We start from the raw sequence: 26,585 nt of genomic DNA, 5'->3' as shown, positions 1-26,585 counted from the left end.
AGCCACCCCACAAAACTGGAACTGAACTAATGATCAACCAGACCACAGTATGACCAAGATTGCTTAATTATGCAGACCCCAAGCCCTGAGCCCCAAATGTTTCTCTATGAAAACCTGTAACTCAGCCAGGCTCAGTGGCACATGCCTATAATCCCAGTGGTTTGGGAGGCTGAGGCAGGAGGATCAGAATTCAAGGCCAGCCTTAGCAACTCAGCGAGGCCCTAAGCAGCTCAGTGAGGAGCCCTGCCTCTAGATAAAATATAAAAAAGGGCTGGGGATGCGGCTCAGTGGTTAAATGACCCTGGGTTCAACCTCTGGCACAAAACAAAACAAACCCACAAGTCATGGCAGCACCCTAACAAGAGGGCTGAGATGCTGGCTTCACGTTGCCTCCCGCTGTGGCCACACTGACCACTGTTCTATTCCTGCTTTGTGCCATTTCCGTTTTTGTCTGGTTTGGGGGCGAGGGGCTGGACTTAGTTCACTGGATCCCCTGGAGTCAGGCCTCTGGCCCAGGACTCTGGTAACAGGAGCAGGATAGGGATAAAGCAGGCCCATACAGGAGGCGAGGACCATCCCCCAAGAACCGACTTTGCTCCACTGGGTGCCGGATTGCCTCCACTGGGATTGCCTGACTTCACGGCACCCCTGTGAGCCCCTCGGGAAGTCCCCATGGCTCCCCAGAGGACACACGTGCAGCATACAGCCCCGCCATGCAGAACTAGTCTCCACGGCTCAGATAGTGCAAACTCTGCGACAGCCTGAAACTCCCTTCTCCACACCCCATCCCGGGTCCCACTCACCCGGCACATCCTCAGGTCCCAGCTTTTGCACCTCCCTTGCCCCCCAGCACCCTTCACGCACCTTCCTGGACTTGCCACAGGAGACTGAAGGGGCCAGTTTAGGGTTCACGTGTGCGCTATATCTGGGGCCACTTCTGGAAGGTGCTCTTTGCATGTGAAGACCATGCCCTCTGGGTCCTTTGTCAAATCTTTACACCTAGCACATAGCTTAGCACAAAATAAGCATCACCGACTGATGTGACCAATCAACCAATAACTTACCTTGCTCCGCCATCTCCCTGCCCAACATGCATGGCTTAGCTACTGAGGAGTGTCCCCAGATTTGTGGATTAAAACAATCGCCATTTGGTTAGCTCATGATTCAGCAAGACAGCTGGGCAACTGTCACTAAGGTTCAGATAGGAGGTGTCGCCCAAAAGCTCATGGAGACAGGGCAAGAAGCTTCAGAGGTGAAATGATCAGATTATGAGAGCGTTAGCCTTATTAGTGGATTAATCCACTGTGTGGATTAATGGGTGGTAACTGTTGGCCATTATGGTGTGGCTGGAGGAAGTCAGTCACTGGCGCATGCGTTCAAGGTTTATATTTTGTCCCTTCTGAGTGGAGTCTTCTCCCTCGCTCTCTCCCCCCCTTTCCTTCCCTGTTGCCGTGTCCTGAGCTGCGTTGCTCCACCACGGGCTTCCTCCGTGATGTTCTGCAACACCTTGGACCCAGAGCTGCGGAGCCAGCAGACCCTGCACCGAGCCTCTGAAACTGTGAGCCCAAATAAGCTTCCTCCTCTACATTGTTCTTGTCAGATCTTTGGATCGCAGTGATACCAAAGCTGACTAACACAGAAATTGGTACTGACAAGTGGGGTTATTGCTGATTAACTTGACCATGTGGTTGAGAAGCCCATGGAGGAGGGAGACATTTTTTAAAAGTTTAGAGATGGAAGCTGGAAAGGCTTTAGAATGTTGTAAGTGGAGCCCAGTGGGTGACCCTGGGGGAGCTCAGAAGGCCAGAATGCAGATAGGACTGTGGACAGGTAAAGCCGGGCTCGTGAGATTCCTGAGGCCGCAGACTCTTGGAAACTGGACTAGAGGCTATTCCTGCTGTGTTCTGGCAAAGCTGTGACTTTTTGTGAGGCTGAATTTAAAGGTGACGGACTAAATCTAGCAGAGGAAATTTTAAGACAATCCAGCAATCAGGATATTGCTGGCAGCTTTTAGCCAAGTGTACTATGATAATCAGGAGCAGACGGCAAAGCAAAGACTTGAAAGACTGGCAGTTTGGCCAGAAAAGTGTGAGTAAAACTGGTGCTAAGGGAGTTGTGGCTATTAAAGACAGTTAGTCACTAAGGAGATGCTAAGTCCTTTACCCCAAAACCATAAGAAAGAGGACTTGAGGGCTGGGTTGTGGCTCAGTGGTGGAGCACTCCCCTAGCAAGGGAGAGGCACTGGGTTTGATCCTCAGCACCACATTAAAAAAAAAAAAAAAGATAAATAAATGAAGATATTGTGTCCATCTACAACTAAAAAATATTAAAAGAAAAAAGAAGGAGGACTTGAAGGAAATTTAGGAATTGACAAGACCACACCCAAGTCAGGCTGAAGGGTGTAAAAGTAAAAATTCTTTTGAGAAGAGCCCACGGGGGCTGCCTCTGGGGGGGATGCGGGGAGATATGGAGTTGTTTTGTTGTGCTTAGCCCCCCGGGCATGCTGAGGCTTGGCTGCTGCTGGTCCTGCAGGATGCTGGGCACTGGGGTTAGGGAGTCCTGGAGGCTTCTACGGTGACTTCAAAGGAAAGCCCTGGAGGCCAGGCGAAGTGCAGCAAGGTGGAATTCCTCCTACAGGCAGCCCCTGAGAGGCCATGGGGAAGATGAGAGGAGGAAGCCGCGACTGCAGGGCAGACTTCCCAGATCAAGAAATGCCAGAGATATGGAAGCTGCAGGAATTGAACAGAGACATTCCAAGAGAGAAGCCTGGGGGCTGCCACCAGCAAAGTCACAGGGGTGGAGCTACTCAGGCCCTTTGGAAGAACATCAGGATGCTTTGGGCCCCAGAGCCTGAGCACGGAGCTGTTTGCCCAGCTGGATTTTGGTCCTTCTTTCTATGCCCGTAGTCCTCCCTTTGTAATAGAAATAGTTACTCTGTGCCACTGTATATTGGATATAGGTCACTTGCTTTTTATCTTGGCTGAAAGCCAAGAGTTTGCCTTTAGTCTCAGATGAGATTTTGAACTTGGACTTCTTTTAGCAATGGTCTAACTGTATTATGCAGGGATATGGGCATGGGCTTTGGGTGCCAGGGTGAGAATGTTACGGTTTAGATATGAGGTATCTCCAAAAAGCTCACACGAGACAATGCAAAAAGGTTCAGGGGTGAGATTATCAGAAATTATTATGAGAGCTTTTTTCCTAATCAGTGGATTAATCCACTGATATGAATTAACTGGGTGATAACTATAGGCATGCAGGTGTGAACGCGGAAGTAGGTCCTTGGGTGCGTGCCTTTAGAGTTAATTTTTTTTTTAATATTTATTTTTTAGTTGTAGTCAGATGCAATACCTTTATTTTATTTATTTTTTTAATGTGGTGCTGAGGATCGAACCCAGGGCCTCGCACGTGCTAGGGGAGTGCTCTACCGCTGGGCCCCAGCCCCAGCCCTAGAGTTAATATTCTGTCTCTGGAGAGTGGCGCTCATTCTCATTCTTGCTCTCTCCTTCCTGGGTGCCATTTCCAGAGCTGCTTTCCTCAGCCACACTCTTCCACCATGATATTCTGCCTTACCTTGGGCCCAGAGCTGTGGAGTCAGCTCACCGTGGACTGAACTTCTGAAACTGTGAGGCAAAATAAAAATCCCCCCCATAGTTTCCCCTTCCATATGTTTCTTCTCAGGTCTTTTGGTCCCAGTGACACAAGAGCTGACTAAGACAGACTGTGCCTGGGCTGGCTTGGCTAGTCTCACATGGGCTCAATTAAACATCTGTAGCCAGTTGTCAAGTTGTCTGGGGTCTGATCTAAGGAGGGCCTCCTCTGGGACAGCTCATCTCTGCTCCCTGTGGTTTCTTCATCTGGCAGATGAACCAGGGCTTATTCATAGGGTGTCTCGCGGTTCCCAAGAGCAGCAGAAGAAGGGGAACCCCACAGCACAAGTTCCTTTCCAGCTGCTGCTCAGGTTTCTTACTGTCTTCTTGGCCAGTGCAACCCTCCTGGCCACCCAGACTCGGCACATGGAGAACAGGATTCTACCTCTTGCTGGGGAATGGCAGAATCATCACCAGGAGAGAGGTGAGAAGTGTCCTTTGTGACTCCTTTTCCTTTGCAAGGTTTGGATGGTCCTCGCAACTTGACTTCACCAGGATAGTCCTAGGGTCCTTTTTCTTGATTCCTGCTCCTTAGGGACCATCCAAACCACTCATTGGTTTAATGAGTTCTATCTCTGAAATTTCCATGTCTCTCCTCTCCGCCCTCTGCAAGCCATGATCCAACTTGAGCTTTGGACCTCGGGACTCAAATTCATTCACAGTTGGGTTAACAATGGGTGGATAAAACTAAGAGAGCAATAGGCCTTAGCCAAGTTTCTTGAGCTCCCCAGGCCACTTGATTACTAAGTAAATACCATTAGCAGAGGGAGCAAGATGGTTTCTCTGGCACTGAGCTTGGCAAGATCTCGTTTGCAGAGCAAGCAATTCAGTCTGACAGCCTGCTTTTCCCACCAGAAGTTCAATGGGAGTGTCTGGTGCGGCCTTATGGGCAGCCTCAAGTAAAGGATACTTTTATTATTGCAAGAGCTGTTGCTACTGGATGCATTTTTTTCCTTTCATGCTGAGAGCCCAACACATGTCGCCTTGTCCATAACTACAGGGGTGACCACCACTGATGATACTGCCTGAGTCCCTCGCATTGGAAGCCCAAGTATGTTTTCCTCAAATAGCCTTAAGTCGAATATCTTCCTAGTGATATGATTGCATCATCTCTCATACCATGACTATCTCCGGCCATCCCATCAGCGCACCCAAAGGGCACTGTAATTACTTATCTGTTTATTTCTCTTTGGCTTCACTGTGTCTCCCAGTAGACTGAAGGCTCCATGGTGAACAGGGAACGCGTCAGCTTTTGTGCACTGTCTCAGCGCCCAGAACAGAGCCTGATACACAGAAGGTGCTTGGGAAGTACCCGTGGAATAAACTTAAAATGACAGATCCAGACAAGGAGCACAACGGGAGCAGACACACAAACTCACTGCTGGGCTAGGGGCTTATGTGGGGTGGTGGGGAAAGCCCTCTGAGGAGGGGTGTTTAGGCTTCATGGGATAAAGCCAACGGAGAAAGGGACCAACAGATGCCAAGGCCCTTTAGAGGCACAGTTTGGTAGATGAAGAGTGAAGGCAGGGTGGGAATGTCACAGGCAGGAAAGAGTGGCATGACGTAAGGCAGGGAGAGACCAGATCACTCAGGGTCAGATCTTGAAGGCTGAGGGAGAAGTCGGATTTCACACCAGGAAGAACGAGGGCCCTTGGGGGTCTTAAGAAGGGGTGTAGAATGGTCTGGGTTTTACGTGGAGCAGCTGGCATGGGCTCTTTATATTTCCCTAAAAAGCTTAACCTCTGGGCTGGGGATATAGCTTAGTTGGTAGAGTGCTTGCCTCGAACCCAGAAGGTCCTGGGTTCAATCCCCAGCACCACCACCCCCCCACACACACACACAAAAAAAAACTTAACCCTACTGTCCATCAGGTTGGTTTTAAGAGCATTTTGATCTGCGTCAATTTGATGTCCATCCCTATCCCACCCCCTGAGATTCTGATCTCCAGTTCTCTACCAGGAATCTTGTATAAAACGTGCTGTTTTCAGGAACAACAGTTAGGCCCATCGGTTCTGTAGCTTTCACTCTTCATATTTTCTAAACTCTGCTCTTGTATTAAATGCAGCTTCTCAGAGCTGAACAATGGGGCTGCTTTGCTTGGGCCTTGAAGAATCGCCTTCGTGGACTTTCATTTTAGCATTAAGTCATTGGTTTGCCTCAGGGACCCTGGGCCAGCGGCTCCACAAGCCGGGCTGTAAGTATATGGATTGCAGGGATCTCAGGGAAGATGCTCCGTTTCTCTGGGGCCTCAGGCAGGAGAGTTGTGCCTCTCTTGAGCATGTGGCTGGCTGAGACTTTATGGAAACTGAATCATGTTTCCATCTTGATGAGGACGTGGGGGAATCAGATTTGTGGCCCACGGACAGTTCCTGCATTAGACAATAAAACATTCACATTTGTGAGCCCACCTGACTCGTGGCCTTGTTTTTCTTTTTTATAAACTCACGTTCCAAATCCCCCAAGCATTTGTTTTTGTGTTTTGTGTTGCTGCAGTTTTATTAGCCATCTCCATTCCTTTTATAGAACAAGGAGGTATATAAAATAAGCCAAAATATAAATCTATATCCTACTCATAGCGAGTATTTTATTCATGACCATCCGCACTTCCCACCCGAAAATGAAAGAAGAGCTATAAAATTAAAACCTAGTTTGACGACTGGGGGTGCAGCTCAGCGGTAGAGCGTGTGCTTAGCCTGTGCGAGGCCATGGTTGCATCCTAGCGTTGCAAAAAAGAAAAAAAAAGTCTAATACCTGGTTATTATAGTTACATTCGCAAAATTCATTAGAATCTCAAGGGACCTTGAACAGCCAAAACAATCTCAAAACTTAAGTTGTTGGAGGTCTCACACTCCCTAATTTCAAAACTTACCGTACAGCTACAGTAATCAAAATAGTTTCGCCCTGACATAAAAACAGACAAATAGACCAGTGGAATAGAATAGGCGGCCTGGAAAGAAACCCTTGCGTAAGTGGCCAGATGATTTTGACAAAGAATGTCAAGACTGATCAATGGGGAAAGGGCAGGCGCTTCGACAAATGGGGCTGGGGAAACTGGACATCCACGTGCAAGTGGAACGATGTTGGTTTCCTTACCTGACACCATACGCAAAATCTAACTCAGAAGGGATCGAGGATCTAAACATACAAATAAAAGATGTTCAAAATCACTAATCACGCAAACCAAAACCACAATGAGATACCACTTTACATTCATTGGGATGACTCTTACTTTAAAAAAAAAACCATAATTACAGAGGAAGTGCTGAGGAGTGATTTTGGCCAAATTATATTGTGTGCATGTACAAATATGTAACAACAAATCCCTGTCATTATGTACAACTATAACGTGCCAATAAAAAATGTGGAAAAAAATTAAATGGATGTGATTTTTAAAATAACAAGTGTTACAAGGATATGGAGAAATTGGTACCTCTGTGCATTACTGGTAAGAGTGTAAAATGGCACAGCTGCTTTGAATAATGGTATGGAGGTCTCCCCCAAAATTAAAAATAAGATTACCAAATGATCCAGCAATTCTACTTTGGAGTATATACCTAAAAAGAACTGAGTCAAACATATTCATATACCAATATTCATGATAGCATAATTCACAATATCCAAGAGTGAGAATGTCCAAATGTCTACCAGAAGACAGATAATCCAAATGTGGTACATAATACCAAGGAATAGTACTCAGCCTTAAAAAGGGAAGGGAATTCTGATAAATGCTCCAGCATGGATGAGCCCCAAAGACGTTATGCCAAGTGCAGTAAGCCAGATACAAATATACCATTCCACCCATAAGGGATCCCTAGAGTAGTGGAATTCATAAAGACAGAGTTCAACTGTAGTTGTCAGGGCTGGGGGACAGGGAATAGAGAATCACTGTTCAATGGAGAAGGAGTTTCAGTTTGGAGGGGTGAAAGGTCCTGGAGATGGGCGGTGGAGATGGGTGCATAACAATGTGGGTGCGCTCAGTGCCTCTGAACTGTGCTCTTAGAAATGCTTAAAATGGATAATTCTGTTATATATATTTCATCACAATCAAGAGAGAAAGATTTTCAAAAGGAAAAAGGGGAAAAGGGACTTTAATCTACTAAATTTAATCTACTTTAATCTATTAAAATGACCTGCCACCCACTCTCGTGTTCCATGGAGACCAGGTCTGGAGGTTACAGGAACAGGAAGCACTGCGGGTGGAAAGGGGGAGAGGCAGGAAGAGGTAGGAAGGGTCCCAGTCAGCCAAGGGAAGTGCCTGCCAAGAATCCTCAGGGCAGAGGGGGCTGTCTAGTGGGGAATCCTCGAAGAAGCCAAAGTAGAAGGGAGAAAGGTCACCAGACGACCTTCCAAAGAGGAGGCTCCACTGAGTGACGTGTGTATGGATTATTACCAGGGGGTTTAGATTACTGAGGGGGGACATGAGTTTCAAGTTGCAATCTAAAAAGTCAAGCATACCTTGCAGTGCTGTCCTGGTCATAGAAGTGTGACAGAGGAGGCAGGAAACCAACCCTTGGCAAGACCCTCTGCCCTTACCTGATGCTCCTCGGCTTTGGTAGTTCCAAATGCATTATTTCTGGGATTTTTTTCCAACACCCTTTTGGTGCCTCTGTAGTTGTTTTATTAATAATTATCTTTAAATAGACTCATTTTAAGATATTATGTCAATATGTCAATGACTTTGGTTTTCGCAGTGCTGGGGACTGAACCCAGGGCCTTGCCTGTGCTATGCAAGCGTTCTGTTACATCCTCGTCCAAAGCCCTGACACTCTGAGGGATATTTTACAAACACAGCCATCAATGGTGATGGAGCATCATTGCCCCTGGACACATGGTGATCTATAAAAAATACAAAGGCAAAAAAGACCATTGATGCAATGAAAGTTTTTCTTTTTGGTACTGAGATTGAACTCAGGGGCACTTGACACTGAGCCCCATCCCCAGCCCAATTTTATATTTTATGTAGAGACAGGGTTTCACTGAGTTGCTTAGTGCCTCCCTGGCCTTGAACCCTTGATCCTCCTGCATCAGCCTCCCGAGCGGCTGGGATTACAGGCATGGGCCACCATGAGGGGCTCAAAAGTTTTTCTCAATGTCAAGTAAGCACTGTTGCTGTTCTGGTGGCGAAGGGCTAGAAAATTCTGACTTTAGAAAAAGTCCTTCAGGTGCACACGAAAATGAAGTTTAAAAAAACAATCCTCACCTTCACTACTGGTAATGGGCTATATTTTTATCCTAGTCTACGTCTCTTCACGTGAATGGACTTCAGTCTGCTAAACTGACTGGCCACCCTCTAACGGTCTCAAGGTTTCAACTCTGGATTGGTGAGTACCACAGATTGCTGAAGGCGACCACCAGCCTAAGATTTCCTTGGACTGAGATGGAAAAGGTAACTAGAAAGGAAGCAGCTCTCACGTGGTGGTCCACTCACTTCAGGTTCTCAGTGCACCGACTGCCACCCACAGGCAGGCCACCAGTGGGGACACGCCTGCACCCTGGGGAGCACTGATCTGAGGATTCCGAATGGTGAAGGGGAGCTGTGCCGACCCCAGGTGAGGGGAGACCAGGGGCTTCCTTGGCGCCATTCCTGCACACGCCATTCACACGCGTTTCTTCCTGGAGGCCCGACTCACCTGGAGCTTGACCACGAGGCTCCTGTTGCTGCTCTAACATATGACCACAGGCTTCACGGCTTAATGCACGTGGCTCTTGTAGTCCTGGAGGTCAGAGACCTGCAGCTGGTTTCACGAAGCTAAGGTCCCGCTGACAACAGGGCTGGAGCGCTGGAGGTGTTTTCTCGCCCTTTCTAGCTTTTAAAAGCTGCCCACATTCCTGGTCTTCTGGCCCCTTCCTCCATCTTCCGAGTGCATCACTCCTCAGTCTGTCATCCCACTGCCTTGTGTGACACCTCCTCTGTCCCTTTCCAATCAAAGGGCTATGATTACATCAGGTTCCCTTAAAATCAAGGATGATCTCATTTCCAAACTCCTACCTTAACCGCACCTGTAAAGCCCCTTTGCCACAGGAGGTAGTGTACCCACAGGTCCTGGGGATCAGGATGTGGACACTGTAGGGCCATTACTCAGCCTGCCATGAACCCCTCAGCCGCCACACTAGCCAGGATGAAGGAAGCCCTGAAGAGGTGGGTCTGGCCAGGGCACACACGAGCCGGAGAAGAGCTCCAGCGTCTGGCAGAGCCCAGCTCATCAAGGAGTGAACCCCAAAATGGATTCACTATGGGTCCGACTCATGGGGAGTAAGTGAAGGTCAGGCTTCAGCTGCCACAGAAGTGACCCTGGCCCACCCCACAGAACACAGGGAACCAGCAGAGGTTTGACACAGGCGTTTGGCAAGTGAGATTTATTTAAACAATAGTAAGTCAACAGGAACAGGAACAGGTGTGACCACCTTCACAATAAGACTTCTCAGAGCGTGGAGTGAGGTCAACAGGCGAGGCCCACCCTGGCCGCGGCCATCACTCAGGCTGCTCCATGCATCTCTGGGAAGACAGCTCGGCTTCCAGCTCAACAGGAGCTTTCAACAGATCAACAAGAGATCTCCTTCAGACCTGAGGGGGGAGACAGAGACTCAGAGACCTCAAGGCACGGAGCAGAGGGCAGCAGAGCTGCAGGAACAAGACACCGCTACAGGCCCACCAGGCGGGCCTGGGCCCAGCACATCCAACCCTACAGCTGTCCCCTGCTCTGTGAAAGGCGATTTCACGAGGAAACAAGAAGTTGGGCAAGATTCTGTTTATGAATAGTTTAAAAGGGATTAGGAAAGCATTATAACAATTTAAGGGCTCTCTGCAGTAAACATCCAAAATCTACCCTGTAACAGCTGAACCTTGAGCTAAGGCAGAAATGATTTTTCACCATGACACAAGAGCACCCAGGCAGAGGGTGGGGACAAAGGAGCCCCTTACGTTAAACCTAGTACTACAAAAGGGCAGGGGGAGGGGAGAACTATAGTTAACTCAAAAATATCAGAAATAATGTACATTTCCAAAAGCACGGGAAAGTTAAATAAATCAGACACAGTCACATGATGGAACTCAATAAAAGCATCATAATTATGCTCGCTGACAATATTTAGTAGCAAAAGGGAAATGGTTATGCTACCATATTAAGTTGAAAAAAGTTAGGAATCAATGTTACATAAATGTATAAATTCAGCTTTATTAAAAATAAGATAATATCTAGAAAAAAACATGGAAAGAAAAAGTTACTAGAGGTTCTCTCTCAGTACAGGTCAATTTTCTTTTCTTTGCCACACTTTTCAGAAGTTTCCAAATTACATTGTTTTATAATTTAGGAAAGGATGACAACATAAAAACACACCAATAGGTGATTTTTTAAATCAAAACAAGTTTGAAAGGATTCTGTGGGCTGAGCTGGGTGAATCTGTAGACAAGAGATTGATAGCCCCAGCAGGCTGACCGCCCCTCATGTCACCTGGCCTCTGTCGAGGTCTCCGCTCTCAAGGTGCCTGAGGTCGTGTGTCATTCAGATCACATCTGCAGGAGGTACTGGGCAGCTGCTACACGTGCCTGATCTAACACAGTTTCCCCCGGTGCAGACACATTAATAACAACCGCCAGGGAGCAGGACCTGGGGCAGGTGGGGAAGAGGAGCTGGATGAAAGCCAACGGGTCACCACTGAGCTGCGGATCTGCTCACCCCCGTGGCCTGCTCAGCCACAGCCAGGGAGCTATGACCGAGGGCACGGGCTTGTTAGAGAGCGTGACGACTTGTGTGCTTAACACCTAGTAAACACTGGATACTTGGTATCACTTTAAACCTTCAAGGTCCTTAACCTTGCAACTGCAGAAGTTCCACAGCAGACCCGTCAAGGGCTGGCTGGCTGTTCAGGATCTGGGGCTCATCTAAACAATTTTCCTGAATTCTATGCTATAAAAACCCAGATGACAGAACCATGAATTCCCAAGGTATGCTCACGGCTACACAGACAGAGCTCTCGGGTTCTTTCTGAGCCTGAAGTCACAGGTACTCCTTTCGTTCTCTGGGGGAGGAACATTCCCCATTTCTACATCAAAGCAACAAAAGATGATCCGTACCAAGCTCCTGTCCTCCTCTGGTTGCCCAACACAGGCAGTAGTGCTGCATGAGCTGCTCCAGAAGCTCCATCTCGTCCAGGAATTCCAGGGACTCGATCCTGAGCAGAGATCAGAATAGTAAAGGGTGATGTTAGACAGTGAAAACGTCTGAGGCGATGGTCCACTCACCAATGTGAGAGACGCTCACGACACATTTTAATGGCTACAACATAGTTTGTCTGGTGTGGTTCCTTTTTAATTTATTTGTACTAAAAAGAAGAAAGAGGGCTGGGGGTGGGGTATAGCTCAGTAGTGTGCATGCTTAGCATGTGGGAGGCCCTGAGGCAAAATAAACCTCTTCACTTTATAAACTGATCACTTCAGGTATTTGTCACAGTAGCAGAAAACTGACTAACAGACATCCAAGGCAGATTACCTAACAGAGTTCTAGGGAAAAACCAGCACCATGAAGGCTCCAGGAGGTTTATCACCAAATGCGACTATAAGGACTGACTGCTAATTTGAAGCTGCTCACTAGGAAGTGAGCTTCCAGGGACAGGCATATGGCTTTGGTCCATTTTGATCACTGTTGTATCCCTTGTGCTTAGAAAACTGCCTGGCACACAGTAGGCACTTGGCATATGTGAAAAGAACATGCTCATCACCTTGAACTTCTTTTTATACTCCACAGTACTAAGAAAATGCAGACAGACCTTGTGACATTCACAGAGCTGGGAGGGCTGTTCAGCCTGGGGTAGAGAGAGCAAAGCCATCCCATCTCATCACTGGCCTCTGTTAAGGTCACCTGCTCCCGTTTACAAAAGGCCACGGCCACATGCAACAAAGGCTGCCTAGAAGCAAGTCACCTTTTCCCTGTGGTTGATGACACTATCTAGAAAAGCTGGGTATCCAACAAAGTCCCTATAGCATCCCCATTATGGATGCGAGTCCAGGGATATTAAAAGCTTCTGGAAGGAGCCGGAAGCTCAGAGCCAGCTACGTGCAGACTGCATTTTCTCAGGCCTTCAAGGCTTTCACTGCCAATCACCGATGTCTGAAACATGGAAAAACAGTGATGTTTCTGAATGTTAGTAAGTTCTGTGGCAGAACCAGGCCCAAAGTTCTTCTCATGACCTTTCAAGGGACTAAAAGCTGTACCTCTAGGTCTCCAAAGGAAAAAAGAAAAAGAACAATCCAGGAAGCATGAACTAAATGTAAAAGAATTAAAGCAGGGGCTGGGGCTGCAGCTCCATGATGGAGCGCTTGCCTCACATGTGGCGGGCACTGGGTTCGATCCTCAGCATTACACAAAAATAAATCAACAAAATAAAGATACTGTGTGCAACTATAACTAAAAAAATTAAAAAAAGAAAAAAGAATTAAAGCAGGCACTAACACAGATGTATATATGGCGATGTTCCCTTCAGTGTTGTTTGAAACAGAGAAATTAAAACAAAACATAAAGCACCAGAATTAAATGCCTAGCTAAACCATTTTTTATTTCTTTAAAATTTATCAATTATCAGTTTAAAATTATCAATATTGAAATATTCTAACAACACAGCAATATAAATACCATGTATGTCATGTATACCTAAAAAGATAAACATGTATATCCACAAAGAACAAACAATAAATAAATAAATACCATGTAGGAAAACAGGATATGTTAACCCTCAAAGTTTTGATATGTAAAGATAAATATGACCCATTTTTAAGTTTAAAAATAAAGAGGGGGATTTCCAGACAAATATATAAAGTTCCTGATGAAAAAAACCAAAATTTATGTACCAATAAATATTTATCTTTATGTACATGTGCCTGCGGAGCGCAGGTTTACCTCACGGCCTTGGCACTGCTGGAAACTATTCAGAACGAACATGAATTTCTTTTATAATGTGGGAAGATCCATTTAAAATTGCTGTCAGAGGTCTTTTTCCCTTACAAATGCTAGGGTGATGTCATTTTCTTCCTTCTCCAAAACAGGGATCATGCCAAATTTCTACTGCAGAGATTGCTCTGGGCATTTTCTAGGTGCACTTGCTCATCTGTTTGGGCACAAGCTCCACCTCCCCTAATAGCTAATCTGTTACCCTCAGGTTGCTACCAATATTTAATTGATTTCAAAGAGTCTGGATAAAGCTTTGTTTTGTGTTTTGTAGTAAAGATCACAGGTAGCAGTGCCTTTCACTCCCGATTAACCACCGCAGAGCCAGGGCTTCCGGCCCATACCTGCTCACTTCCGCCCGCGGTAGCCTGCTGTACAGCTCCATCATGTTGACCGCACATGCTGTCTCCCACCCATTCGCCAGGAGCCGCTCTTTCTGAAGTGTGGTGAAAAGAGAGGGAAAATCACAAGGTCGAGTAAGTCCCAGCCCTCCTAAGCACTTTTCTGAAATGATTCCTTCAAAAAGCCACTCTGGCCCCCTGCATCTTTCTTCTTTTCACCTTTAAATTTTCTATATTGGGCATATACTTTTATCATGGAGGAAACTGAAGTACATTTAGAGACAAACAGGAAGAGGCTTTTCTCTGAGTAACAGTTCTGAAAGCATGTGGTGGTCACGCGACTTCAGACATGTCAAAACTAACTGTTTAAATGGGGCAGGGTAGGAGGTGTCTCCAGCAAATAAATGACATTTGGAATAGGGAGGTGGAATCTACAGATCAATGACATACAAGGGACTCATCATTCACCTAGAGAGTGAGGGCCATGGGTGGATCCTGACTCAGACCCACCAACTATAAAAACTGTTTTACAACTGAGGAGAACGTGCACCACATATTGGATGCTACGAAGAAGTTAATGTCTGTCTGTGAAGGGTGATAATGGTTCTGACATTATCCTGGGGGAGAAAGTCTTTACTGGTAGAAGATTTGCACTGAAACACTGAAGGTGAAGTCATGTACAACTGGGGTTTGCCTGAAAATGTTCCAATGCCACTACTCACCTCAAAAATATTGAGGAGGATATAGAAACAATAACGACGAAGACATTACTAAGTACAGAAGCCAGCTGATGGGACATGGGCATCCAGCTCACCATCCCCCACTGACTCTATGTTGGTTTCAAAAATTACATAATAAAAGAAAAATTTACATAAAATAAGATTTGATGATATAAATAATAGTGTCACAATAAATATATTTCTGTTTTCTACGTCAAGATGTGGAAGCAGGCCTTGGATTGTCCCAGCATCAGGGAGCCCAGCCGCCCGTGTCGGCAGGCAGTCACAGGGCCTCCTACATCATCTCATCTGCAAAGGAAAGGCCCCCCTTGATGGCTAAGAGGACAGACAGACACCCCATGTGTGCTCTCTGACCTGTGACTCCAAGGACTTGCAGGTCTCCACTCCTGCCAGGTCACACTGTCGTCTCCGCAGGTTTTCAATCATGATCTGCCCAAACCGATCACCCATGTTCACCTGAGCAGGGAAGAGAGAGCTGGCATCACCCTGAGAGTTTGTTTCTTAAATATTAAAAACACCCAATGACATCCAATTTTTAACCAGTCAAGGCTGACTGAGAGCTCCTGCCAGCACAGGTGAGGGAGGGAGTGGCACCAGCGCACTTTGTGCTGGGAGTGTTCGGTGGGCGGCCCCGGGCAGCACACGGTCATCTTCAGAGTTCCACCTGTGCTGCGCCAACTCCAGATAGCACTGGCCCCTACAGGTGTACTCACGCATGTACAGAGACGCAGAAATCAACCACGGTATCATGTGCAGTGGGAAGATTCCAGAAAGAAGTACCCATCATTTGGGGGTTAAATACATGCTATCACCTTCACATAATGAACTACCACATACCTGTGAAAAGGAAGGAGGACAGCCACAGATAGAGACACAGAGGACTTTAAGCTAAACTCCAAGAAGCCACGGAGGAGTGGGCACAGAAAGGCCCTTGCCTCCCAGAGAAAACGAATCTCTCTCCTTTTAGGGAAATTCTGAACGCAGGACCACTGTTTCTCAGATCAGAAGACTGAGGTCAAGAATAGGAGAGAGATTTACTTTTATCTAACCTTTGGATTGCTTGGATTTTCTGTTCTGCATGTGGTATTAGTTTTTTGAGTAAAAAACCACAACTACCCTATATATATGCACAAATGCCAGAAAACACATTGCCACTCACTACTGTAGCACTGACGATGGCTTTGCCATGCTTATACGAGGTGACAAAAAGACCTCACTGGAACAATATGTAAAATTACTCCCAGGGTTGACACGACAATAATGCCAGACAAGCAACAGTACTATTCCCTTCATGAAGCACTATTGATCACATTGCACGCCACCCACTCAGGACAGACGGCACGGTGAACACACACTCCACTGTCTTACAGCCAGGGTTTGAATTCTGGCTTGCAAGCTGCAAGGCCCTGGCTAGCTAAGTCTCTGTGCTCTGTCCCCTCACCTGTAAAGACAGGGGGGTGCTAGTACCTACCCTGAGGACTACGGTCATTATTAATTGTTAATTTATGTAAAACTCACAGAACAGTGCCTGGTACACAGCAAGCACATCTCGGAGTTCACTGTCATTACTTGATTATCATCCTTGTGCTTTTGTAATTTTAAACCATCAGGAAATGATATAAGACATGTAAGCAATTAATAAGTGTAATGAGGCTACTGGTGATTTTGTATTTGTTAGTGACTTAAGTTAAATTATCATGGACAAGGTGAGGGTGTCAGGTGAGGGACAGCTGTGGACAACACACTGAAAACAGGTACTTTCCAAGGCGTCCTTCAAAGCAACAGGGTCTCTGCTCCAAATTCCCTTAACCTGCCATTTGTCATTTGAGGCTGTTTGAGTGGGAGTGGGACAGCACACACAGAGGAAGCACAGGGGACGAAAGCAGACAGCTGCTCAGGATTTGTTCACATAGAAAGAAAAGACAGGCTGGATGTTCTCTCTGATAAGTGGAAGCTGAGCCAGGAATGTGGGAGGGAGGCACAGGAAAAATGGGCAAAGGGGAGGGTGGAGAGGGGAGGGCACCTGGGGGCAGGAAAGATGGTGGAATGTGAGGGACATTATTATCCTAGGTACAGGTATGCCTGGACGTATGTGTGAAGCCACATTGTGTACAGAGAATGAAAAGTTGTGCTGCAATTGTGCACAATGAATCAAGATGCATCCTGCTGCCATAATACCTAATTAAAATAAATAAATTAAAATTTAAGAAATTATCAAAAGAAAAAGACAAGACAGGGGGCAGCTTCCACCACATCCACTCCTCAGCTCAGCTGGGGAACATGCCCAGGTTAAGAGACGGAAGGGAAACAGACGAACTCTAAACAGGGCAGAGGAGTGGGAGGGAAGGGAGGGGGCAGGGGCTTAGTAAGGCTGGTGGACTGTGAGGGACATCATTATCCAAAATACATGTATGAAGACACAAATTGGTGTCAACATACTTTATATACAACCAGAGATATGAAAATTTGTGCTGTATATGTGTAATAAGAATTGTAATGCATCCCACTGTCATTTATTTTTTAAAAATCAATTAAAAAAAATTTTAAAAACCTAATACTAATTTGTAGAATAAATAAATAAAATAAAAAGAGAGAGGGAAGGGAGAAAAACCAGCCAACCAAGAACCAAACCCCCAAGAGCGTGAACCAGGGCAGGAGCAGGGAAGGAGGTGGAGACAAGTCTAGCCTAGATCCACCCATAAGTACACGACGTGGGGCATGTCTCTTTACTGCTCTTATCTGTAATGAAAAAAGATTTTAAAAAATAAAATCAGTCTAACACTAACAAAATAAGTAATAAAAATAGCTAACGTGGGTTCAGTGCTTGTCACTGCCCACTGCTACGTGACACCTCCTGAGTCCCCACAGTGATCCAGAGCTGAGGCCTCAGCCCCTTAAAAACAACCGGCAGGGCTCACGGAGCTACAAATGGCAGCTGGTGCTGACTTACAGCGGGCACTGTCGCAGGGCTTGGCACACCCAACTCGCTCAATCCTCACTCTCAGGAGAGGACACAGGCAGAGATCTATGCAGCCTGTCCATAGCCAATAACGAGGGAGGGCCTAGATGCAGACCTGAGCTGTGTCATTTCAAAACTCCAAAATGTCACCTTTTTTGCACTAAATCAGAAGAGGCAAACAGGCAACCAGTGGGCCAATTTATGATTTTCAAAATTAGAGAATTTTACATTGAAATCCTGCATTTCTAACTTCTCTTCAAAAACTGGGAGCTCTGGTAACTCCGGGGTCACATTTCCACGTGGTTAACAATGGGGTGGGGCTGAGTAGTGGCCTCTCTGGTAGCACGGTGCTTCAGGCCCCAGGGTCCCCCTCCATACCACTTACACTTGGCTACTTTTCTCCATTTGCACACCTGCCTGCCTCTGAGGGTGTCAGTTTGCTATTCCTACCCGCACAGCAGCCCAAAGACCTTTGTAAGGAACGCTCTACAATTCTACAGTAAACAAAGTGATAAAGAAAGAAATGGAAAAAAAAAATTTATAAAGACCAAGTCAGAAGTTCTAAAACTCTGGCTCAAAGTTTGCAGGAAGTCAAGAATTGACTAGGACTGCTGGGATGGATTCATAAAGGAGTGAAAAGAGGCTGAAGGCAAAAGGAAGAGAACAGGGAAGGATATGATATAGCAAAGGTGCCAAGAGAAAAAGCCACCTCTGGGGTCTGAGGAGAACCCGATCTCTGGGCTTCCTCTTACCTGTTCATAGTTTATGAGCATGGCTGTCTCAAAAGTATTGGATGCCCACTTGAGAAGGTTGGCCGACTGCTCTGGAGTCATGTAAACCAGCACACATTCAGTTATCAGGAGTGTTGGCAATCTAAAGTTAAAAAAAAAAAAAAAAAATCAAGGCGTTTGTATCAAGTGAGAACTTGCACATATGTTGCAGTTTTGGCAAGGCAAGTCCCACCCCGGAAAACCAGAAGGACAGCACACACAGTGTCAGTCAGCATGCTACCCATACAGACACCACTAGGACCCAAAGCCTTGCACTGTGAGAAGCTGAGCAAGGAGCAGTGATTTGTCTGGCTAATGACACTGAGCTGATGTGTGGGGAGGACTGTTAAAAGGGTTGTGCACTGGGGCTGGGGATGTGGCTCAAGCGGTAGCGCGCTCGCCTGGCATGCGCGGGGCACTGGGCTCAATCCTCAGCACCACATACAAATAAAATAAAAATGTTGTGTCCACCGAAAACTGAAAAATAAATATTAAAAAAAAAAAAGGTTGTGCACTGTCCCTCCTGTGCATGGGCACAGTGGCAACAAAACACTACAGATCCTCCCTTCACTAAATGGAGTTCATTTCCTACCCCTGGAATCTGGGTTAGTCAGGCACTTGGTGTGTCAAGGAGATGGCAGCAGATAGGTTGCAAGTTTGGAAATGACTGGCACTGGCTCTCCTGGCCCTTGCTCTTGCTCCACCTGGAACCCTGACACTGAATGAACTCAAGGCAGCCTGCTGTGGGAAGAGAATGAGGCAGCCCAGCTGGCAGTCTCCTGCAGGCCTGCCCCTGTCCACACAGGAACGAAGCCTGGGGCCTCAGCTCTTCCTGGCCAGCTACTTTGCTCATCTGGATTCTACTTTGACTTTGTTTGTTTGTTGTTTTTAATATTTTTTTAGTTGTCAATGGATCTTTATTTAATTAATTTATTTATATGCGGTGCTAAGAATCAAACCTAGTGCTTCACACACCCTAGGTGAGCGCTCTGCCACTGAGCCACCACCCCAGCCCCTTGTTAACAATGAAATGTTAGATGACTCAACCAGTTACAAATTTATATCAAAGTGCTCCTTGGAGCCCTGTCCCTCACCTGACATCATAAACTCAATGTGGCCTGGACTGAATCATGATACAAAGAAACACAGAACACTGAATCCAGAAAAAAAAAACTGTCTATGTTGCACACACTGGAAACATCAAAAAGCAAACCATTTAAAGGAAGAATTTTTTGAAATTAACAATAATGATCTAAATCTAACCCCTGAGATTATGTTGCCTGATGCAGTGGTGCACGCCTGTCATCCCAGCAGCTCAAGAGGCTGAGGCAGGAGGACTGGGAGTTCAAAGCCAGCCTGAGCAACAGTGAGGCGCTAAGCAACTCAGTGAGACCCTGTCTCTAAATAAAATACAAAATAGGGCTGGGGATGGGGCTCAGTGGTCGAGCGCTCCTCACGGAGTTCAAACCCAGTAACAAAAAACAAAACCTGAGGTTATGTCACTTGAAATTATTACAGTGTGTGAGTGAATGAATGAAAAACTAATATTCCAAAACCTCATCTAATAAGTTGACAACTAGAGAAAGTTTCAAGAAGTTATTTAATATAAAAGGCAACCATTTCTGCATAAGATACTAATGTGAGGAAAACTGGTAAGGATGACTTTTTTAGGAAATCTTGGCATTTAAGTTTTTATAAGTCTGAATTATTTGAAAACTTTAAAAATATTTTAGAACTATTTTAAAGGTAATCATTAGCATTAAAAGTGAAGATTCATATTTTTTCAAAACATAAATGAAAGAAAACAGAAAAGCCAGCCCATAAAGAAAAAATATAGAACACAATGAAACCATGTGGAAGAATCGGACACAGAATTCTAAAGCTTGTCATTTCAACTGTTTTCATCCATTTTGTCAGTTTCTAAAAGGGAGGCAAATTTCCCATCAAGAGTTAGCCCACTTTATAAGTGATTATTTCCCTGATCTTTCATATCATTTTCAGAATCTACCGGTCACTACAAGCAAAGCTGGATTCAGATGTCACTTACTGAGGGCCTACTATTTCTGTTCAGCTACACTAACATGAATTACTTCAGTTCATCTATATGGTGATGTAGTTTTTAATCCAAGTTCATAATGAGAGAAAACAAGGCTCAAAGAAATTAAAAAAAAAAAAAAAAAACATTTCCTGTTAGTTAACTAGTAAGGAGGAAGCTTAGAGTTGAACTCAGGACAAGAAGCTAAGACTCGCACTCTCCTGGACAGGGTACCATGGTTACCAGTGAGTCCAGCTTTAGCCAGTCTACTACGGATTCACTCACTAACGTCCACTGTAAAACATGTGCCTGAGGAAACCACAGCATTCACATGTCCCTTTGCCAAGGTGTGGTGTGTCCCCTCAAACGTCCACCTTGTGCTATGAATCACAAATGTCTATGACAATGTCATCTTCAACTCTCGCTACCTCTGTAATTCCAATCTGATGTTGATCAGTGGCATCATGCTAAAACCATGCATCTCACTCCTCCTCATCTTCCCAGAGGTGCCAACTCTCAAGAATTTGGTGTGAATCCTTCTGGACCATTTATAAAATACATGAAAGCATGTAACCATAAAAATTTGATGTCACGGGGGGTTTGGTTTTATGTATTTAGGATCACACCGTGCCTGTTATTATGCAACTTGATTTTGTGTATTTTTTTTTTTTATTCAACGTTAGGGTTGAGCTCTCCCCACATAAATCTAGGCCATTCATTTTTCATTTGATTTATCCAGTCTCCCACTGACAAACATTTCCCATTTTCTGCACTGTAACGACTATGACGTACAACCTTCTTATGCAAGACCTTCTCCAGGGAATATACCCCAAAGTAGATCTGTGGTAGGTATGACAACACATTTACAACTTTAGTAGACACTTTCAGATTGTTCCTCATAATGGTTGTACCAAGTTTGCTTCCACCAATGGTTATACCATGTCCATTTTTGCTAACTTGGTGGGAGGAAAACAGAATTCCATCTGCGTACTCCTGAGGCTTGATATCCTCATAGGATAGTCATACGTCATATATTCTGCATTACATGATATTCAGTTTCTTCTTGGAGCTGCCTGGTTATCTTTTGCCCATTTCTTCTATGAAGCACTTCTATTTAATGGCAGTTGTACATTATATATTCTAGATTTGTTTCTGTCCACACAATTCTCTTCTCTCAAACTTTGATATTAGGCATCAGTATTTTTAAAAGCTAATACGTGTGATTATGATGTGCAAACAGACTTGAGAAACAACACTGCTTAAGAACTTCAACATCAAAATTAGAATGGGTTGCACTCCATGTATGTATAATATGTCAAAACACACCCTACTGTCATGCAGATCTAAAAACAGCGGATTTTTAAAAAAGCAAACAAATCAAAAAAACTTCAGCAACTAAGTAGCAAGGAAATGACAAAACTTATAAAAATCAAAATGAAAGACTGGGTCTCAAGCTGCACTTCCAACAGGCCACATCTCATAATTAGCATGAAATCACAAATGCAGAAGAGGTTAAAAAGAAATCTCACTGTGTATTCATGTTACATTTCTTTAGTTTCTCTTCCAGTTCAGATAGGTCTCGGAGGTCTGCTCCAATAATGGCATATCTCTTTGAATCCAGTGTGTGCCCATCTGCAAATGCAAGGAGATTGTTTCAACTGAAATTAATCAAGAGGAGATTAAATTTCAATGAATATGGCTTTTGCAAAATTAAAATAACTTCACTGATTGGGCCTATTAAAAAAAAATACATGTTCATTGTTTAAAAACAAAACAAAACAAGCAAGAAGAGTGTGAACATAACCAAAATTACATCTTCCAAAGGTAAGTATGAGTGTTTTGGTAACTAACATTCCAGCCTTTTTACTCTGTGTTTAAGTCATACCACAACAAAAACTCTTTTCGGGGGGGAGGGGGGTAGAAAGAGAGAGACTCTCTCTCTCTCTCTCTCTCTCTCTCATACACATACACCCTGAACAGAAAAAAGAAAATGAGATCACACAAAACCCATTCTGAAAACTGCTTTTCCTACTTAATAACAGCATCTGGAACATAATTCTCTAATGGCTTCATAACATTCCACTGAGTAGGGGAAAAAGAACATAACTTACTAGCCAATCCCTCATACTGGACATGTGGTATTTCCAAGTTTCCTTCATCTTGGACATTGCAACTAGCATCCTTGTTTATACACCAATGGAGTACCTGTCCTGTTATTCTCTTTAAAGTAGATTACTGAGTTGAATTAAGAGATAAAGGATAAGCCTGTTTAAATACTGATACCCACTGAGAGGCAGTTCTCGAAATGTTGTAACCATTTGTGACATGTTTAAAAGAAAATAGTTTATGTACTAATGTATTTGCAAATACACAATATTTGCTTAAAGCATCCCAGCTGGGGGCCTGCACTGGTGGACGTGGTGTTCTCCAGCTTCAACAGCCACGGGTCACCTCGCCCCTGGGGCCTACTGCAGCACAGATCAACAGGCTGTGCATTTCTAATAAATTTTCAGATGGTCTTGATGCTCGGTCTGGGGAACTACTGGTACAAATAAAGTGACATTGGCAATAAACATGGGTGAAGGGTCCATAGAGGTTCATCCGTCTAGTTACAATGTATGTGTTTGCTTAAATTTTTTAATTCAAAGTTCAATAAAGTTCTCAATAGAAAAGAAGAGTTTGTTTACCACAGGCATCATGTGCTCAATTTCCTCAATGGAACAAACCAGCCAAGGAGCTGAAATGCCCAATGGCCGTCCTGTAGCACTGCTGATATCAGGTCTTCTTGGCTCTGAGAACCCTCAGTTAAAGATGCTGGAAGGTTCTCCCTCTCTGTCTTTAAAAACCCATCCAGCTGATTCAAATACATCTGACCACACTCGAGAAGCTACAGGAAGTACTTCCTAGGAGCCCAACAGATATCAGGAAAGCAATGAAAGGCAAGCAGGGAACCCAAAGTCTGCCCCAGGCTGCCACCATGCCCAGACCACAGAAATATGAAAGCACTTGTCTGCCCATTATGAAAACAAGCAATTCTCACGCGTCTATGTGCCCTCTTGTAAATAACACATGTGTCGATGATAAGCTTGCTTGAAATGAGTTTTTCCATGCCTAGCCAGAACACCAACAAAAACCAAGAACAAAACACACACCAGAATTTGAAGCATGCAGTTCTTGAGCACCCTGTGGTTCAGTGGGGAAATACATTGCACAGATTAGGATCTAAAGTCAGAATATGAAGCAAAAATCACACATCACAATGATCATTCCTATAATTAAGTGCAAAGTACAGCAGACTTGAATGGGGACAGTGACTGGAGGCTCAACCATCACCTAGCAATGGCCCAGCCCTGGCCTTGGCATGTGGGCATATCACCTAGGAAGTACTGCACCCACTGACCTTGATGTCCATTTAAATGACAGACTTTGAGGATGACACACACCACCATCACGACTGAGTCACTCCTCTTAGGTCAGGGGCTCCTCAAGCTGTGCAGAAACAGCAGGTCCTTATCTGCCCTCAAAGGATGCCTTCCCATTTTACAGGGAACAAAATGTGTTTGTGGAGGACAAAGGCTAAGAGCAAGTTCCAAAGGAACCTCATTATTCTGGGGGGTGGGGTGGTGCAATTTTTATAAATTTATGAATTAAATTATTAAAAATCCTTTTAGTCCCAGATACTCAAGAAGCTGAGGCAGGAGGACTGATGGAGCACAGGAGTCTGTGAGTTCCCTGGGCAACATGGCAGGACCCCTTCACACACATACAAATCCTTACATAGTCCTTATTACTCTGAAAGAGAAAATGTGACACACTGTGGTTTTGACTCAGCTCGAGACTCCTCTCCGGAGTGAGTGTGCGAGCGCAGCCCGGAGGGCAAAGAGCCCTGAGAACACATTCCCACTCCGCCTGCTCCCAGCCACTTGGCTCTGGCAAAGCAGGACACCACCCGAGACTACCTTTCTCTTAACCTATTTTGTGCCACTGTCCCAGATGTGGAACACCTATGAAAACTGATATTAAACAATATATCACTATGGTAACTCTGAAATAATATTTGAATATTTATTACATTCATGGAATTGAGAGCTTGGGATCTGGTGGGTTCATCATGAAATACGAACAATGCTATGTGAGGTGATGTTCAAGTGACTCGAGCAGTATTAAGGTGACGAGCTCTGTGGTTCCCAAATCATGTACTGAGGTGGCTTCGGGATGGTGTGGTGAATATATAGGGATGGATCGGGGTATTTTCAGTTCCCGGGGGGAAATGCTGAGATACTCATCATTGGGCAAACTACCTGCTCAAAGCAGAGTGTCAACATGATATCGTCCTGCATTCCTCCCAAACACCATCTCTTTGGGAAGCTAAGTTTGCAGATGCTGCTGTGAATGAAAATCAAGTCCCAGGTGAACATGGAACATGGGGTGGCATCCAATCTGATTCAGGAAGTCGTGAGTGCCCAGCAGGGACACACATCTCAATAGTAACTGTGGTTACTTAAGAAGGAGATAAAAATAGTATTTGCTCTTCTGATTCATATTTATTACCTTTTTCAAATGAGTAGTAAGTTGTTAAGACATAAGTACTTAAGATATTTGAACCTGACTAATTAATAAACAGAACTGTGCAGGATGTTATTTGGCCTAAAGCATTGCGAAGAAATTATTGAGACATTCAGGGCACTGTTGGGCCCAGAGAGATGGGGACACTTTGCCCTAACTTGACACCTGGTACGCAATGGAGGAAAAAACAAGTCTCGGATAATTCAATCCAGGCAAGTGCTTGAATGAGCTAAGCAGAGATTTCACCCAAAGGAACTCAACTGAACTTGCCAAGCCACAGACTCAGGAGCAAAATAAATAGCTACTGTTTCAGAACATGTTTAGCAGTAGTTTGTTACAGAGAAAAAGCTACCTGATACATATTTTAATTATCTGCCTCATTAACCTCACATGCTCTGCAAAAGGCTTAAGAAAATTGGAAATTTACACAATGTAACACAGTCATTAAACATATACATGCACACACCAACAGTGACTCCAAGGTGCTGATTTTATCACACAATTAATGATCTCTTCTATCACCACCAGGTATTTCAAGAGAGATGTGGACTGAATCCCAGCAATCCCATTCATATATCTTCAATGACAGATTAGAAATTATTTTTAAAGATTGCAAAGCATTCTTTTCTGCTCACAGGATTTTCTCCTTAACTTGAGTTAAGGAGGAAAAGAAAGCCAGGTGCTGTGTTATACATCAGTCATTGCAGCTACTCGGGAGGCCGAGGCAGGAGGATTTCAAGTTTAAGGCAAGCCTGGGAAACTTAGCCAAGAACTCATCTCAAAAGAAAATAAAAATGCTCGGGGTGCAGGTCAGTAGCAGAGCACTTGCCTAGCATGTGCAAGACCTTGGGTTCAAATCCCAGTACTGGGGGAAATCTTTTTAAAAATTTAAAAACTATAGTAAAATGGAGACAGCCCCAGGTAGGTTCCTGGTCCATAGAGAAGACATATTTGTCCCTTTGTCTACCCATCTGACTCTTACTGAGCTCTCACTATGTGTGGGGCACTGAGCCATTTCTGGGAATGTACTAATGAACAGAAAGGTAGAGGCCCTGTCCCCAGGGACCATAATAATCCAATAGAGAAAACTAAGAACACACAAACACAAGTGGCTAGTGCCACAGACAGTGGGGAGAGGAGGTCAATGGGGTCAGAAGGAACCTCTCTGAGAAGGTGGCAGCTAGGCTGACAGCCCGGTGATGAGAAGGAGCCCCTTTAGCAAAGACAGGAGAAGAGAGCCAGGAGGAGGGAAGAGCACACGTGGCATGTGCAGAGGCCAGCAGGAGAACTATATATACCTGAACTATATATTCTCCCAGACCCAAAATAACAATAATTTTTACTTTTAAACAAAATTTCTGCAACTTTTTTTAGCACCTGCCACTTTCCTCAAGTTTCCACTCACATTCTTATTTCATTTTTATTCAAATTCTCTTAGAAGAATGGTGGCAAGATCAAAAAGTATGAACAGCTGAACTAAAATCTTCATCGACATCAGACCCAAACACAAAGTTAAAAGACAAGTAAAACAGAAAACAAAAATTCACACACACACATACACACACATACACATACACACACAC

The 26,585-nt window shown here is 44.8% G+C and overlaps 1 protein-coding gene across 1 annotated transcript in view; it reads right to left on the bottom strand.

The window, feature by feature from the left end:
* Positions 1–9,992: 9,992 nt before the first annotated feature.
* Positions 9,993–26,585, bottom strand: part of Lcmt1 (leucine carboxyl methyltransferase 1) — a 48,875-nt gene continuing 32,282 nt past the window's right edge. The window contains exons 6-11 of the mRNA XM_027948521.3: positions 21,966–22,068; positions 18,384–18,504; positions 15,027–15,128; positions 13,936–14,027; positions 11,725–11,822; positions 9,993–10,215 (exon numbers count right to left, since the gene is read on the bottom strand). Of these exons, the coding sequence (XP_027804322.1) occupies positions 10,193–10,215; positions 11,725–11,822; positions 13,936–14,027; positions 15,027–15,128; positions 18,384–18,504; positions 21,966–22,068 (539 nt within the window). The 3' untranslated portion in view covers positions 9,993–10,192. The remainder of the gene's footprint in view (positions 10,216–11,724; positions 11,823–13,935; positions 14,028–15,026; positions 15,129–18,383; positions 18,505–21,965; positions 22,069–26,585) is intronic.

Source organism: Marmota flaviventris, chromosome 19, assembly GCF_047511675.1.
Source record: "Marmota flaviventris isolate mMarFla1 chromosome 19, mMarFla1.hap1, whole genome shotgun sequence".
Classification (NCBI taxonomy): domain Eukaryota; kingdom Metazoa; phylum Chordata; class Mammalia; order Rodentia; family Sciuridae; genus Marmota; species Marmota flaviventris.
The sequence above is the reverse complement of the archived record's forward strand: the minus strand, read 5'-3'. Positions and strand labels throughout refer to the sequence as shown.